Source organism: Watersipora subatra, chromosome 3 (genome assembly GCF_963576615.1).
Source record: "Watersipora subatra chromosome 3, tzWatSuba1.1, whole genome shotgun sequence".
In the NCBI taxonomy this organism is placed as follows: Eukaryota; Metazoa; Bryozoa; class Gymnolaemata; order Cheilostomatida; family Watersiporidae; genus Watersipora; species Watersipora subatra.
Genome location: NC_088710.1, coordinates 42211680 through 42229961, shown reverse-complemented (window position 1 = coordinate 42229961; position 18282 = coordinate 42211680). Strand labels below are relative to the sequence as shown.

Genomic DNA, 18282 nt, shown 5'->3' with positions numbered 1-18282 from the left:
TGTACTTACTCAAGCTTTTTCTTTTGGAAGTTTTCGAAAAATCTTTTAGTTTTTATTCTTCAAAATGTTTTAATGAGCTTTGAACAACTAGATTTTGCTGCTCCAATAATTTTTAGACTTGTTAACTTCATTAATACCAGTATATCCTGTCATCACCAGTTACTCATAAGCTCTGGTTTTAGCTGATGCTATAAACATGAAAAACTGTAGCTTCGCTTGGGACAAAGATGGGGAGACAATCACTTTACATGATATCAGTACTTCTGTTAAACATAAAGAGCTGGTAGCAGTTGTGGGAGTTGTCGGCACTGGTAAATCATCTCTCATAAGCGGGCTGCTCGGTGACATGTACAAGTTGAAAGGCTGTGTCTCGGTTGATGTAAGTCTGATTAATCTGTGGGTTCAGAGCTATTATGTTTATTATATATATATATTATATTTTAATGTTTAATGCTAAAGTCTTTTGTTTTTTCTGCATTGACAGCCATTCATGACAATGTTTTAACAAAGTGTTTTCTCCCACTGTTATACATCTCGTATCATTAACGTCATGGTAAATAATTATCGACTACATTTCATCTCTCAAGATTTTGAATTGATGTTTCAGGGTATGGTGGCGTATGTCGCTCAGGAAGCTTGGATCCAAAATGCTGCACTTCGAGATAATATCCTGTTTGGTTCGGAGTATGACCAAGGATGGTATGACCAGGTGGTAGAAGCTTGTGCCCTCCTTCCTGATTTAGCTGTTCTTCCTCATGGAGACCTCACTGAGATTGGAGAGAAGGTATTTCACATTTATTTACCCTTTCACCTAAGATAACAACTACGGCAACGCCGTTAGAGTCAGTAGAGCTCAACATAATAGTACTACTGCATCTCAATAGACCAACCATTCAAGCGATAAGCTTTGCAAAATCGTTGTTTCATTATGATGATTGGCTGCACACGCGGATGAAATGAATCTTTTTCATAGCTAACACTTTGTCGTGTTTCAAAGTGAGTGTTCTGGTGTATATCGGTAGAGATAAAACAAATGCGTCTGAGATTAGCTGTAAGAAATTGTTACAGTCATACGTCGACAAACGGGTGCCCCAACATAGAGTAACTTTGAAATACAAGTAGAATTTTGCCCGAGTTTTTGCCGTAATATAAGACATTTTAGATACGATCATACGAGGCGGTTCTCTATGCCACTATGATATTCTTCATTCGCTATGGTATTAGGTGACTGAGTACGACAGTATCAGCTATAATATTCATCCATCCCTATGGTATAAGGTGACTGAGTACGACAGCATCAGCTATGATATTCATCTTTCTCTATGGTATTAGGTGACTGAGTACGACAGTATTAGCTATGATATTCATCCTTCTCTATGGTATTAGGTGACTGAGTACGACAGCATTAGCTATAATATTCATCCTTCTCTATGGTATTAGGTGACTGAGTACGACAGCATCAGCTATAATATTCATCCTTCCCTATGGTATTATATGACAGAGTATGACAGCATCAGCTATGATATTCATCCTTCTCTATGGTATTAGGTGACTGAGTACGACAGTATCAGCTATGATATTCATCTTTCCCTATGGTATTAGGTGACTGAGTACGACAGCATTAGCTATAATAATATTCATCCTTCTCTATGGTATTAGGTGACTGAGTACGACAGCATCAGCTATGATATTCATCCTTCTCTATGGTATTATATGACAGAGTATGACAGCATCAGCTATGATATTCATCCTTCTCTATGGTATTAGATGACTGAGTACGACAGTATCAGCTATGATTTTCATCCTTCTCTATGGTATTAGATGGCTGAGTACGACAGCATCAGCTATGATATTCATGCTTCCTTATGGTATTAGGTGACTGAGTACGACAGCATCAGCTATGATATTCATCCTTCTCTATGGTATTAGATGACTGAGTACGACAGTATCAGCTATGATATTCATCCTTCTCTATGGTATTAGATGACTGAGTACGACAGTATCAGCTATGATATTCATCCTTCTCTATGGTATTAGGTGACTGAGTACAACAGTATCAGCTATAATGTTCATCCTTCCCTATGGTATTAGGTGACTGAGTACGACAGTATCAGCTATAATATTCATCCTTCTCTATGGTATTAGATGGCTGAGTACGACAGCATCAGCTATGATATTCATCCTTCTCTATGGTATTAGATGACTGAGTACGACAGTATCAGCTATGATATTCATCCTTCTCTATGGTATTAGATGGCTGAGTACGACAGTATCAGCTATGATATTCATCTTTCTCTATGGTATTAGGTGACTGAGTACGACAGCATCAGCTATGATATTCATCCTTCCCTATGGTATTAGGTGACTGAGTACGACAGTATCAGCTATGATATTCATCCTTCTCTATGGTATTAGGTGACTGAGTACGACAGCATCAGCTATGATATTCATCTTTCTCTATGGTATTAGGTGACTGAGTACGACAGTATCAGCTATGATATTCATCTTTCTCTATGGTATTAGGTGACTGAGTACGACAGCATCAGCTATAATATTCATCCTTCTCTATGGTATTAGATGACTGAGTACGACAGTATCAGCTATGATATTCATCCTTCTCTATGGTATTAGGTGACTGAGTACGACAGTATCAGCTATGATATTCATCCTTCTCTATGGTATTAGGTGACTGAGTATGACAGTATTAGCTATGATATTCATGCTTCCTTATGGTATTAGATGACTGAGTACGACAGCATTAGCTATGATATTCATCCTTCTCTATGGTATTAGGTGACTGAGTACGACAGTATCAGCTATGATATTCATCCTTCTCTATGGTATTAGATGACTGAGTACGACAGTATCAGCTATGATATTCATGCTTCCTTATGGTATTAGATGACTGAGTACGACAGTATTAGCTATGATATTCATCCTTCTCTATGGTATTAGGTGACTGAGTACGACAGTATTAGCTATGATATTCATCCTTCTCTATGGTATTAGGTGACTGAGTATGACAGTATTAGCTATGATATTCATCCTTCTCTATGGTATTAGGTGACTGAGTACGACAGCATCAGCTATGATATTCATCCTTCTCTATGGTATTAGGTGACTGAGTACGACAGTATTAGCTATGATATTCATCCTTCTCTATGGTATTAGGTGACTGAGTATGACAGCATCAGCTATGATATTCATCCATCCCTATGGTATTAGATGGCTGTGTACGACAGCATTAGCTATGATATTCATCCTTCCCTATGGTATTAGGTGACTGAGTACGACAGCATCAGCTATGATATTCATCCTTCCCTATGGTATTAGGTGACTGAGTACGACAGTATCAGCTATGATATTCATGCTTCCTTATGGTATAAGGTGACTGAGTACGACAGCATCAGCTATGATATTCATCCTTCTCTATGGTATTAGATGACTGAGTACGACAGTATTAGCTATGATATTCATCCTTCACTATGGTATTAGGTGACTGAGTATGACAGCATCAGCTATGATATTCATCCATCCCTATGGTATTAGATGGCTGAGTACGACAGCATTAGCTATGATATTCATCCTTCCCTATGGTATTAGGTGACTGAGTACGACAGCATCAGCTATAATGTTCATCCTTCCCTATGGTATTAGGTGACTGAGTACGACAGTATCAGCTATGATATTCATGCTTCCTTATGGTATTAGATGACTGAGTACGACAGTATTAGCTATGATATTCATCCTTCTCTATGGTATTAGGTGACTGAGTACGACAGTATTAGCTATGATATTCATCCTTCTCTATGGTATTAGGTGACTGAGTATGACAGTATTAGCTATGATATTCATCCTTCTCTATGGTATTAGGTGACTGAGTACGACAGCATCAGCTATGATATTCATCCTTCTCTATGGTATTAGGTGACTGAGTACGACAGTATTAGCTATGATATTCATCCTTCTCTATGGTATTAGGTGACTGAGTACGACAGTATTAGCTATGATATTCATCCTTCTCTATGGTATTAGGTGACTGAGTACGACAGTATCAGCTATGATATTCATCCTTCTCTATGGTATTAGATGGCTGAGTACGACAGCATCAGCTATGATATTCATCCTTCTCTATGGTATTAGATGACTGAGTACGACAGTATCAGCTATAATATTCATCCTTCCCTATGGTATTAGGTGACAGAGTATGACAGCATCAGCTATAATATTCTTCCTTCTCTGTGGTATTAGGTGAATAAGTATGACAGCACCAGCTAAAAGTGAAAGCGTGGCAAAAATGTCAATGCCGGAAGAAGATAATAAAAATTGCTAACGGAAACAAAATTAGAATTGAGTTTACTGTAAGATGCAAGTTTATTTTCAAGTATTTATTTAGTGAGATAAATTAGTTAACGTTAGAGTTTAGGTTACATAGCATTACAAAAGTGTTGCGTGGTGAACGAGTTGCTCTCACGTTCGGTACACTACACTTTTGTGATGCTCAAGTCACTCTCACTCCACCGTTATCTGCTACATTTGTCTTGAAGCTAAGAGCACCATTAGTGCTATACATAATAATGTTACACGTTATTGCAGTGCATTACTACTAGATATTTGTTACTTTGTGAGTGTAGGTGGTAAATTTGAGCTATATAAAAACATGTTTTTTCATTGTGATATCCTGTTTTTAGGCGGTTTTTCAAAATGTTGGAGCTGATTAATTGGTTATTTTATATACCAATATTGCTTTGACAAAAAAGAAAGAATTGACATACGAAATCCCTCTTGGTATGCATTAAGTCCGTATGTTGAGGTATGACTGTATAATGATTAAGTCCGTATGTCGAGGTATGACTGTATAACCATTAAGTCCGTATGTTGAGGTATGACTGTATAACGATTAAGTCTGTATGTCTAGGTATGACTGTATAACGATTAAGTCCGTATGTTGAGGTATGACTATAACGATTAAGTCTGTATGTCGAGGTATGACTGTATAACAATTAAGTCCGTATGTTGAGGTATGACTGTATAACGATTAAGTCTGTATGTCTAGGTATGACTGTATAACGATTAAGTCCGTATGTAGAGGTATGACTGTATAACAATTAAGTCCGTATGTTGAGGTATGACTGTATAACGATTAAGTCCGTATGTAGAGGTATGACTGTATAACGACTGTCATAGTCGTTATACAGTCATAGACTGTATTTTCTGTGCATTGACTGCACAAGGGCTAATGCTATCACAAGCTGTTGTATCATAAATACACTGACAGCACTTCAATTAGCCAGTACTGAAAAATTTAGCAAGGTCATGACCTTCACATGGTTGAGGCCAATTCTTATTGGTTAATCTACTTTTCAACGCGTTGTATTGTTTAGTAGCGTGGTTGGGTGTAGCCACAGCAAATATCTACACTGCATGTCAGCGATCTATTTTGGCCGTGGGTGTAGCCAGGCCTGTAAAAATCTATTAATATGTAGTTTAGATCAGTTAATCTTAGTGCAATTGGAAAAATATAGATTTGTTGGACATCTGCCAGTTCGTTCGACATCTGCCAGTCCGTTCGACATCTGCCAGTCCGTTCAACATCTGCCAGTCCGTTCGACATCTGCCAGTCCGTTTTAGATCGGACAGTCTGTTGGACATAATAGGTTATTCTTCTTTTTATACAACAATAATGGCCAATAATAGTAGCAATTAATACTGGACTGCGGCTGATGGCAGATTGATAATAGACACTTAGAATAGATGCTTCAAGGGACAAAAATTAAAATGTTTGATGACAACAAAGCAATTGTAGCCACCAATGAGGATCGAACTCATGACCTCCTGTTTACTAGACAGGCGCTCTAGCCACTGAGCTATGGCGGCAAAGTTATTATTGAAGACCTACTGATTGCTAACAAATATTTGCAGGGTATTAACTTATCAGGAGGGCAGAAGCAGAGAGTCAGTTTGGCTCGAGCTGTTTATAGCAGGGCTGATATTTACCTGCTGGATGACCCACTCAGCGCTGTTGATGCACACGTTGGCAAACACATCTTTGACAAAGTCATTGGTCACACAGGCTTGCTTAGAGGAAGGGTACGCATTGTTCTATGCATTCCTTTGGGTTGGCTTGGTTTTCTTGTTTTCCTAGGACACTTATATTTCGCTAGTATTTAGTATCGTGAGTAGCATACAGAGTAAAATTTCGCTGCAACTTAATTTCGCAACTCTGATGAGTGCGAAAATATAATGATGTGAAAATAAATGCAGTGGAACAAACATAATTATATTCCTCAAATTCGGTTCGCCGGTAAGAAAAAAAAGTTCAATTTGGGACTGGTTTGTAATTGTGAACCGCAGGTAGAATTGTATGGCCGAGATCGATAATGCAATTTGATCGCTTGCTGCCATTTGTTTCTTAGACTACCGTAGCATGGAATTTAATTACGCTGAAAATTTTAACGTTTTTGTCACAATTTAGCTTGTTTTTATATTAATGTATTTTAATTTTAACGATCAACGTTGTTGTGTATATTAATTTTAACGTTTTCCCAAACACTCAACTGCTGCTAATAATTGCTGAACATCTTTATTACAGTAATTACAAGTTGTATACAAATACATACATGATACAGCTGCTAGTAATACTACAGCTACAGATACTAGCACAGTGTGTAGTTATTATAACTTCTTCTCTTCCTTTTTTATTAGTGTTATTTATCAGAGCTAACTCTTTCTCTATTGCCTCATCTTCTGAATCATTACAAGTTATTGAAGAGGTGTCAGTGGTTAATCCATACCTTTCCTGAGCCATGCTGCTTGTGTAGTACTGTGAGTGTCAGTGTGTCTTATTTTCTTTCAACACGCGGTGCTCACTGCATTGATTGATGTCCCCAACAAACAATAACGCTGCTACTGCGTGTGCATTGACATCAAGTTCCTATCATTATAAATCATTAATGGGAAAATAATCATAATTAATCGCAAAATAATAAAATTATAATATAATATAATAAATAATTTAAATATAAATAAATAATAAATAAATATAAATAATAAATATAAAATGATATATAATAAATAATATAAATATTATATATAAATATAATAATATATAATAAATATAAATAAATATAATATAATAAATTTTGACAGTCAAATTATTTTGTTGTTTTATATTTTAACGTTGCTATAGTGGTTGATAAAAACATTAAAATAAATGTCGTTATAAAATTTCATTCTACAATATCAATGAACAAAGCTATTTAATTCCGCGTTTTCGCTCGTTCGTTATGATAGTTTAGTTTCGCTCATGAAATTTTCGCGAAAGGATGACTCCGCGAAAACGTCAAAGTTAGATGAGGCGAATACATAAGTGTCCTAGGGTATTTAAAAATAACCCTAACTAGGTCAATGATAATAATTGTAGATGATCTTTGTGCTGTACGTTTTATTTATTTCAAAGGTTTATATGACAGTAGTTCATGCTATTCTCGGTGATATTTTGACAGACAATATCAAAATACTGTCTGTCAAATGTTTTTGTACAGCTCGGGCTGTATCTCCAACCCAGTATATTGAATGATTGTCTCTTGGGTACCTTTGGCTCCGTGGCTCAAATGAGATAATGCAAGCAGTTGCACTCTATGTATTCTTCCATATCTTGTACACAGCAATGATGAGTTGTCACTGTATTTCTAATAATACATGTACATTATAGTTAATCTCATTTCAATATAGCTGTTACCTGATTCCAGCAATGCGTGTACCCTAAGGTCATAGTAATAGCAAAGCATGCAAAGCCCGCTAGCTTATCTCTCAGTAGTTCGCATAGCAAGATATTTTAGGTTGCCTTCTTCATACGTTGTATGTGTACAACGAGAGAACACAATTTCACTAGATTAATTTTACCTTCGTTTAGGTAGAGTTTGGTTATAGTTTAGGTATAGTTTAGGTATGGTTTAGGTATAGTTTAGGTATAGTTTGGGTATAGTTTAGGTATAGTTTAGGTATAGTTTGGGTATAGTTTGGGTATAGTTTAGGTATAGTTTAGGTATAGTTTGGGTATAGTTTGGGTATAGTTTAGGTATAGTTTAGTTATAGTTTAGGTATAGTTTTGGTATAGTTTAGGTATAGTTTGGTATAGTTTGGGTATAGTTTAGGTATAGTTGGGGTATAGTTTGGGTATAGTTTAGGTATAGTTTAGGTATAGTTTAGGTATAGTTTAGGTATAGTTTAGGTATAGTTTGGGTATAGTTTGGGTATAGTTTTGGTATAGTTTAGGTATTGTTTAGGTGTAGTTTGGGTGTAGTTTGGGTATAGCTTAGGTATAGCTTGGGTATAGTTTAGGTATAGTTTTGGTATAGTTTAGGCGTAGTTTGGGTATAGTTTAGGTGTAGTTTGGGTATAGTTTAGGTATAGTTTAGGTATAGTTTGGGTATAGTTTAGGTATTGTTTAGGTATTGTTTAGGTATAGTTTGGGTATAGTTTAGGTATAGTTTGGGTATAGTTTGGGTATAGTTTAGGTATAGTTTTGGTATAGTTTAGGTATTGTTTAGGTGTAGTTTGGGTATAGCTTAGGTATAGCTTGGGTATAGTTTAGGTATAGTTTTGGTATAGTTTAGGTGTAGTTTAGGCGTAGTTTGGGTATAGTTTAGGTGTAGTTTGGGTATAGTTTAGGTATAGTTTAGTTATAGTTTGGGTATAGTTTAGGTACAGTTTGGGTATAAAGTTTTTTTTATCTTCAGAGTTGTCACATATAAATTCATAATATTGTTGTATTTCTAGCAGCTTGTAACCAATAAAAAGACATGATTATGCAGTTATACATTTTAGTCTTGTTATAGCAAGCTTGTTATAGCAGGGTTATTATAGCACGGCTGTTATAGCAGGGATGTTACAGCAGGGTTGTTACAGCAGGGTTGTTACCCTTATGGAAATATCGTAACTGCATTGATAAGTACTCACTGATGCCCTCATGTAAAATGTATTAAAGTTGCAGTACATTTTTGCCTGGATATCTATGTAGTTGCATTAGCAATAGTAAGCGTGTAACAGCCATACGGTAGGCAGTATAATTGGGTTGCATACTTTTCCTACTACGCAGCTTGCAGTATACATGCAGTACAACTATTTTCTAATGCGCATACATTACATTGCGCATACATGCACAGAAAACCTTCGTAACAACTCATCTCAGAATCAAGTATTGAGTTGTCACGTTGTAACCACAACTCATCATAGAATCAAGTATTGAGTTGACACTGTTGTAACCGCAACTCATCACAGAATCAAGTATTGAGTTGACACAGTTGTAATCGCAACTCATCATAGAATCAAATATTGAGTTGACACGGTTGTAACCACAATACAATTGCAAGATGTGATTGCTGCTCAAACTTGAGAATACATGTAAGTGGGCAAACGAATTAATCAAAATGAGCATTTTTACATGATTGAAATGAGAATCTATTATGGTTTTAATATATATATTGTTAATAAGATTACAATAAATATAAAGGACTCAATTTCATTGGAATGATGATAATGCCTGACTCCTATTCTGGAATGATATGAGAGGTTGAGCTCAAGTTCACGAGGCTAAACATAGCGTCTGACAATTTAGTACAATTCAGTACGGATGTTTGGAAAGCCAGCAGTGTCAGTTGATCCACAGTATCAACGTCATACTAATGCGCAGTTGCAGTACCCATGCAGTTTCAAGTTTGGAAAAATGCACCTTTGTAGTATGTATGAAGTGCTCGGTTTCAGGTCATGCGTCATAGAAGTGAATGCGCAGTGAATCGCAGTTGGCATTTGTAGTAGGAGTGCAGTTACAGTAACTGTCTTAAATTTACAATTTACAGTTTTAATAAGTCGCAACCCTGATATATAGTCACATGACTGACTTTCTGTTTGACCCATTAAACTACTAGAGACTATGGGTAAAACATTTTTTTTATCCAAAGATATTATAGTGGTTCATCTAAACTAGCCTAATATAATTGTTTCAAAGGCAAATCTCACCACAGCGATGTTAATGGGTGTTTCTAATTGTTCCAGATACATATGTATAATGAATTTATGACTTTATGTACATTGTATAGTGTAGTCTCATCACTATGACCGGTATCATATCACTATGACTAGTGTCATATCACTGACCGGGATCATATCACTATGACTAGTGTCATATCACTGACCGGTATCATATCACTATGACTAGTGTCATATCACTGACCGGTATCATATCACTATGACTAGTGTCATATCACTGACCGGGATCATATCACTATGACTAGTGTCATATCACTGACCGGGATCATATCACTATGACTAGTGTCATATCACTGACCGGTATCATATCACTATGACTAGTGTCATATCTAGGGATCATATCACTATGACTAGTGTCATATCACTGACCGGGATCATATCACTGACCGGGATCATATCACTATAGTAATAACTGGAAAGTCAGCCGTGTTAAGCCTTATACCAAAAATTTATTTGTTTGATTTTGTTTAAATATTACAAAAAACAGCAAATGCTCTTGTAATATGAAAACTGCTAACATTTTTAATGTTTCACAGTACATGCTTATCCGAAGTACTGCTTAGATTATGGTAAAAATTTATAGCTAGCAAAATTAACATGTGATCGCATGAACGGTAGACCAAAAGAAGCAAGTCTAAAATTGGTTTTATTGTAAATTTAATTATAAAAAGTTATTACTGCATTGTCTGTATAAATCTTTTTTCACACCTCTTTCAACGCAGATGTCAAGTGCTCCAATGTTATACAATCTGCTTATTGTGTTTGCAGACAAGATTACTGGTCACCCATGGTATCAATTTCCTGCCTCAAGTTGACAACATATTCGTGATTAAAGATGGCCGCTTGTCTGAATGGGGGTCATTCAAGCAGCTGTTAGAACGCAATGAGGCCTTTGCTGATTTTTTGCGTACACATTTTAGAGCAGAGAAGGAGAACTTAACTGAGGACGGTAGGACTGGATAAATTTGCTTTTTGGTAGTTTGTTCATAGGAACCTGCCCTTTTTTATATTGATCTCATAATAATAGCTCAAGTTGGGACATTTCATGCTGGAGAACCAAGGAGTTGTACTCTCAAGATCTTATCTGTTGCTTTAGCAGTAGCCTATATTCTTCTTGCAGTTTCTACGACAGTTTGTAAGGCTACAACAGTAGTCTTTCAGTCATATTAATAGGCCAAAGCTCCAAATTTATACTGTTACTAGCCGAAAGCCTGGCGCTGTACGGGTATTAAACATCAGTTTATAAACAGTGACAGGTAATGTAGTTGCCTGTCACTTGCCATTAGCCTGGCGCATTGCCAAGGACTAATTTGAGTAAGCTAGTAACCTATTGCTAAAGTTACTAATAAGCGTCGGGAGAGCAAGCATAAAATAAAGTTGCGCAGAGCGGTATGCGTATTTTCATCCACATAGCGACATATATCATCCAATGAATCCGTCAATCTTGCCTAGCTTATATGGTAAGATATTTGCCTGGCGAATGGGAAGTTACAAGATCAAATCCAGCCTGAAATGGATATTCATTCTTAAATCTTAATAGCTATAGCCGGAGAAACTGAAACATAAGCATACACACTAGTGCTGTAAACACCTGCTCTTTAAACACTGTTTCATAACCCAAATGTTAACCCTTTTAACACTGGCCTTATTTGTCATTCCGTATCAGTAATTCTGGGCAATCTGTCCAACTCGTAAAACATTTACAATAGCTTCATATTCATTTAGCACAGGTTCATCATCATTTTATGACTCAAAATATACTGGAAAATTGTAATTAGTATTATAACATTCTTTATTTGCATCACAATCATTCATGACCTACCAACAAACGAGTCGTGTCAATTTTTTCGCGATATCGTTCAAATATAGTTTGTTATTAAAATGAAGGAAGTAGGTAAAGATATTTGAAAACTGTTACAAATGGAAGTAAAATTTCTGGTTTAATATCTTGTGCAAAAGTTAATTTGGTTGATTTACGCTGTTACTTAGAAGCGGCTTTTGTAAAAAAATCCATGTGAATGCTGGAATTCTGGCCGATAGAGATTTTGACACACCCTACGCCACGCCTGAAAACTGACAGTTGGTGTTCAACCTTCCAAGGGTTGAGGCTGCGAGCACGAATATTGGTTGTTAGAAAATAGTAAAAAGCAATAAATAAATTGGGCATAGAATTATAATTACATTGTAAATTTTAAAATATGTCTGATGTTTGGAAATTTTAGACATAAAACCGTATCAACAAACTCGATACCCGAAAAACTCGTTGGCCAAGAACTACTCGTGCCAAGCACTACCATCTACCCAATACTCGAAAAACTAACAAAAGGGGACGAGGCTAAACTCGTTGGCCAAGACGTACTCGTGCCCAGCACTAATACACACCAACTTTGAGATTTATATATAGACTAGCTGTGCTACCCGGTGTTGCCCGGGTATTAAAAATTAGCTTGTAAACAGTGAGAGGTAATGAGAGTTGCCTGCCACTTGCTATTAGCCTCGCACATTCAATTCATATTCACAAGCGTGGTGAAGAAATACGCTCGTGATGAATTGCATAATCTGATAATTAAAAGATTAACGGAAGGACCCGCTATATCACCAATGCAATTTCTAATCGGCTAATAGCTAATCATTGTAGTTGTAGCTAAACGTTGATTTGAGTGATAGTGTGTACGGGCCTATAGCTGCACATACCGAAAACAGACGACAAACTCTGAAAAATATATGTATAGATTTGGCAGAACTCCAAATGTATACTGCTATTTGGCAGATCTCCAATTTTATACTTCCATTTGACAGAATTCCAAATTTATACTACTATTTGGCAGAACTCCAAATTCATACTGCTAACTAACGGAACTCCAAATTTACACTGGTTTGTTAGCTGGTTCAAATAATTTGTTTAAAGGTTGACTTGCAACAAAATTCACATTACAGTTATTTGGTATCAAAAGGCTCTCCTTGTCTTACTCTGCTGCGTTGTGAGTTCCAAATATGTGCACATGTGATTACAAGCTCGTAGAAGCTAAAAAACGAACAGTTAATCACAGCCATTACGAAAACGCCATAGATTGGAATCCATCTTAAAACGGCTCAAATGTGACGTAGTCGAACGCAATGTGCTTCTGTTTACATTTTCATGCAATCTTATTCGTCAAAGTATTTTCACAAATTTATACTTCACGCATTCAATAAAACCATATCAATTGTCCTTACGCGTCCATTTCATTATCATTATAATTATGTCACTTTGAGCACTGATATCTCAAAACCTATCTTGAAAATTAGTTTAATTTTTTACATTTAGTTTGAAGGAGTGCAAATCATCCTCTGATAAACATGAGGAGCCTGGTCACCTGTGATAGTCAAAAAATGCTGCGGAAAGTGTTCGCGCTATTTGGCAGGAAGTGTGGGTCACACGATCAGATTACGACTAGATGATTAGACCACGCTGAAATGAAACTTTTAAGTAGTGAGCATCTATATTTGACAAGGCCTTTCGGTAGAACCCGAAGTGTTTGTCATAAACTAGTGCTACGAGACGTTTTATATTGAGCCTTTTATTGGCCTTTCAATTCACGTGATAACATCACGTGTCAAAACAATAACCACGTCGAGTTGAGTAGAGTACGTCATCGAAATAAAGGGATTCCAACCTACAGCCATTTTTTATAACTGTTCGTTTTTAAGCTTTTAAGAACTTGTAATCACATTTCCACATATTTTGAACCTACAAGACAGAGGGGTAAAACATGGTGAACCTTTTGATACCAAATAAGTGTAATGTGAATTTTGTTGCAAGCCAACCTTTAAACTTCTCTTATATTCTATGACAAATACTGTCCCGTATTACATGTGAGAATTCAAGCTATTATCAAGTTTGCTATATATTATCTTCAGACAACTTGGAGCTTCTCCAACAGATGGAAGAAGCTATTGAGGGAGAAGACTTGGAGGCACTTGTCAGGTAACTTGAAGTATTTTACAACAAAGCTTACAAAGCTAGAGTAAAGGGGATCTTACCATCACATGGGTATATGGGCGTTGACAGCTTGGTGCAGTATTGGGAGAATAGTGGCTAAACATTGAGTACCACAGCAAAGTAGGGATACTCAACCAGTCGCAATTGGCTGAGTATCCATTTAACCTTCTCTCACAAAGCTTCCCATGGTAACATATAATTGATAGCGATTTTGAATTTTTACTTGACTGATAAAAAGTACACGCATATTAGATCGTCACAAAATGTGTTTGTGTGCCACTCTATAGCTTGCTGGAGTTGATTGTACAATCAAACCTGTACATTTGAATTTAATTTGTTCCAGGGTCTGCATGGTATATCAAAACTGTCATATGCATAACAAGTATGTTTATAAGAATGCATTATTAACCAATGAAAACCATAATTAGGGCTGCAAATAATTACATAGAAAAATCGAATTCATTATATAAAGTCATAAAATAAAACAATAAAAAATAATGAATATCAAAGAGGTTTTTGTTGTTATCTTACCTTGGAGTTATCTTACTTTGGAGACAAGTGGAGACAAGTAGGTATGTAATGTATGATAGGTAGAGTATAGAGGTAGAGAGAAATAATTAATAACTGTCTCAGGCTAATAGTACCTTGTTTGATGCGTTTTTGATACTTTAAAGTATTTAAAAATGGTTCACATTTACGATGGTATATGAACGATTAGTTAAGGCTAGCAGTTGTGCATATCATGCATGCAGCTGAAAGTTTATCATTATATGTATTTGTGCAAAATGCAACGCGTAAAAGTTTTGCTATGCTGAAAAAATAGTTTCTTTTTGTTTTCATAAGAATCATAAAAGTTGTATGCCTAGGGAATAAGGACCCAGGGAGCTGTCTTCTTTTTCTCCATTTTTATATGACAAATAAAAGTCCATTCAAATGGCTTAGTTCATGATGATCATTAATTTCTTTACACATTCACAGCTGTTCATTGAGTTGCTGTTTAGTTTTGCACAAAGCATTTAGTTAACAGGCCACATAGTTTTATACTGTTGTTACGGTAAAGGTGATTGATGTTGTGCTTCACCGAGGCCACTCTGACAGCTGTCTGGCAACTTCTAGTCTTGTTGTTAACTTGAAGGGAGGGCATATCTTTCAGGACATCATATATAGTCTTTCTAGGATTTAAAGAATCCAGAACGTATCCATTGTATAAAATTGTAACAAAAATAACTAGCAAAAGAAACTAACATGAGCTATGTTACCATAGCATTTGTAGCATTTCAACAGACATAACAACAGACATAACAACAGACATCACAACAGACATAACAACAGACATAACAACAGACATAACAACAGACATAACAACAGCCATAACAACAGACATAACAACAGACATAACAACAGCCATAACAACAGACATAAGGGTATAACACTTTGAAAGCCTAGTCTTGTATATACAAGCGAGTCTCCTGATCCTAAACCGTAGTAATAACCTTCCATCGACTATGAAAGTATTTAGAGTTGCACAATTTCTGCGAACTAAATATCATGTCGAAGCTGCAAGCTTGTGGAACTCAAAGAGAAAACAGAAATCAAATAGAGTAAATAGTATTTCACACGCTATCAAAGCAGTGGTGTTTTATTATGCAGTGCACTAAATCTAATGGAATGTGTATACCCTACAGGATGAAAATATTCGTTGGTCATAAAAATTCGCGATTTCGCGAACAGTCAATCCCACGAATTATTAAATTCAGTGAATAATTAGTTCTATTTTTAATCACAAGAGAGAATAACTACTGCATCAAATTGAAAACTAGTCGCTAGCCTAGTTTTTAATGTGAATACTAAACGTAATTGAGTTTCAAAACATTTTTAAAATCATTGCCTGAGCTTTGAGCTAACACCATTGGCAATGCACCACATTGATTTACAAAATTATTCGAGGTTGTCACAAGATATGCAGAATAGCGTCATCGCGAAAATAGCTGCGAGGCGCAAGTACTAAACGTAGCCGAGTTCCAAAACTTCTTTAAAATCATCGCCAGGCTTCGAGCTTTATTGCCATTGTGTCAAACTTTACAAAATTATTCAAGGTTTTTACAAGTTATTAGGAATGGCTTCAGCATAGCAAAAAAGCTCTTCTAGTCTTTTTACATTAGAATCAACTCCATCAATCTCTAATACCGAAGTCAAGGACGATCATGATTCTGATCTGGACATGGTATGTATTTGATTTGCGGTGCAGATACGTTTTTCCATAATCAACTGCATTAGTTAATTCTTTTGTTTAAAAACTGGTCGCTTTCATCGAATTCTTCAGCTATTGTTTTTGTACTTCCTCAACACTCGTTAATATTTTTTCTTTTTTGTGTTTACTGCAGATTGAGAATGAAACGACCTACTCAGATTACGAAAACTAGAGACAAGTAGTAATATTCATCAACGCAGGAATATTGGCAGAGAGACAACCAGTCAACCTAGACCCCTTCGACAACAACTCCTTGATATCGCCTTGATATCGCTGTAGCAAACATGATTAAATTATATATTTTCTTTCGTGTATAGATATATTATAATTTATTATAAACTTGAGTGTACAAATAAAATATTTCAAATACAAATAAAATTTTACAAATGATGAATGGAGTAAATATAGAGTCTAGTCTATATGGCGGTTGTCTAGCAATAAAATTAAACTGTTACTCTTGATATGTGAATACTAGCGTGTAATGGTGCTTTCTGACTAGTTATTTTGGTAATAGCAGCGCTGTCACTGTCTTGGGTTGGTGTTGAAGGCGATTCTCTCGCTACTACATGACTGGTAATGAAGTTATCATCAGAACTCTCCTCGTGGCTTACTATTGCAAAGTTCTGCCGGTTGACCAAAGATTTGTGCTCGTAAAGGCGTTTTTGTCCCTTTCTTAAAAACAGATATATTCTTCTCATAAGTAGCTGCGGTCACTTCAACCTCAATTTCCAGACCTCCCTGAATGATTGATGATCTTCTAAGAATGACATCTACCATCCTTGCAGTCATTGTGCTTGCGTGTATGATGAAAAATCTCTCTCACACTAAAACAAATAATGAAGCAGTAGGGATGGAAAAAATTAGTATTGCGTTTTACCGAAGAACCAAAGTAAATTCAACTAATTTAGTAAATGTAAAAAACTCATTACTTACCTTAAGTTGTTGGCTTATCAAAGGCCTCCAAAGCGATGAATATTCGTGAAAACCTCTGGACGCAGCAAAAATTGTTTACCGTAGAATAGCATGATCCCCTCGCAGTTGTAAGCTAAATATAAACCGGAACACGCAGTGTGCGCACGCGTAGGAATAACTATTACTAGCCGCAATAGAGTTAACTTTTCCTAGAGAGTGGCAGTTTTCAGCCGCGAATAAATTCATCCGCGAATATGCATGAAAAGACAATTTTCGCGAAATATAACTCCGCGAATAAATTCATCCTGTAAGGTATTTGTTACGAATAGAAAACCAAACATTTGTAATGGAGAGTTCTTGTTGCCAAGGAGAAAAAATTATTACACTATAAATGTGCAATAATTTTGTTCCGCTGTAGAAGTTGGTCACTTTCGATCGGCTTATGGTTACCTGTACTTTTATAAGCCAGCGTTAATTTTAACATTGCCAAGTAGCAAATTGTTATGCGATTTATTAGTTTGTTCACGCCGTCTTACAGAGAAAGAGTTGGCAGCCATGGTGACAGGTCATTGACACATGAGCCTGTAGATGGAGACAAACTCTCATTGGATCAGATACATGCAGCTATATCTAAGCAATCCCTAGGTCTGGCTTTTAACTGCGTACACTAGCTCATGAGAAACATACCAAACATTCTTTAGTTAGGTTTGCAAATTTGGTTTAGAATATTCCAGAAAATCATAGATACCGGACTGTTCATCGAGAAACTGCTTATTGGTCTGTTAGCTTTGTGTTTGCTGTTATTTACACTAGTGAGGTAGCAAGGCAGTTTAGTGGTCTAGCTAGCAGTTAGCGTCTGGCGTAATTTGGAGTATCTGTATCCAAGTTCAATCTCCGTCTGAGGCAATTTATGGCGACGGACGGATGGACACTGCTCTTATTATAGTAACGAAAGTATTATCTTTAGGAAGCCTTACAGTTGGTAATGTTTAGATATGGACAGGTTTAGATATGGACAGGTTTAGATATGGACAGGTTTAGATATGGACAGGTTTATATATGGACAGGTTTAGATATGGACAGGTTT

At 36.2% G+C, this 18282-nt stretch overlaps 1 protein-coding gene and 1 non-coding gene across 4 annotated transcripts in view; one reads left to right on the top strand and one right to left on the bottom strand.

Moving 5' to 3' along the window:
* LOC137391432 (multidrug resistance-associated protein 1-like) overlaps nucleotides 1-18282 on the top strand; it is an 82960-nt gene that overhangs the window by 37325 nt on the left and 27353 nt on the right. For all 3 annotated transcript variants that reach the window (XM_068077905.1, XM_068077907.1, XM_068077906.1), the window contains 6 exons: nucleotides 183-379; nucleotides 608-784; nucleotides 5923-6090; nucleotides 10819-10999; nucleotides 13951-14017; nucleotides 17734-17840. In XM_068077905.1, the coding sequence (XP_067934006.1) occupies nucleotides 183-379; nucleotides 608-784; nucleotides 5923-6090; nucleotides 10819-10999; nucleotides 13951-14017; nucleotides 17734-17840 (897 nt within the window). The remainder of the gene's footprint in view (nucleotides 1-182; nucleotides 380-607; nucleotides 785-5922; nucleotides 6091-10818; nucleotides 11000-13950; nucleotides 14018-17733; nucleotides 17841-18282) is intronic.
* Nucleotides 5805-5877, bottom strand: Trnat-agu (transfer RNA threonine (anticodon AGU)). Its single transcript has one exon. It is a non-coding gene; the product is annotated as a tRNA-Thr (tRNA).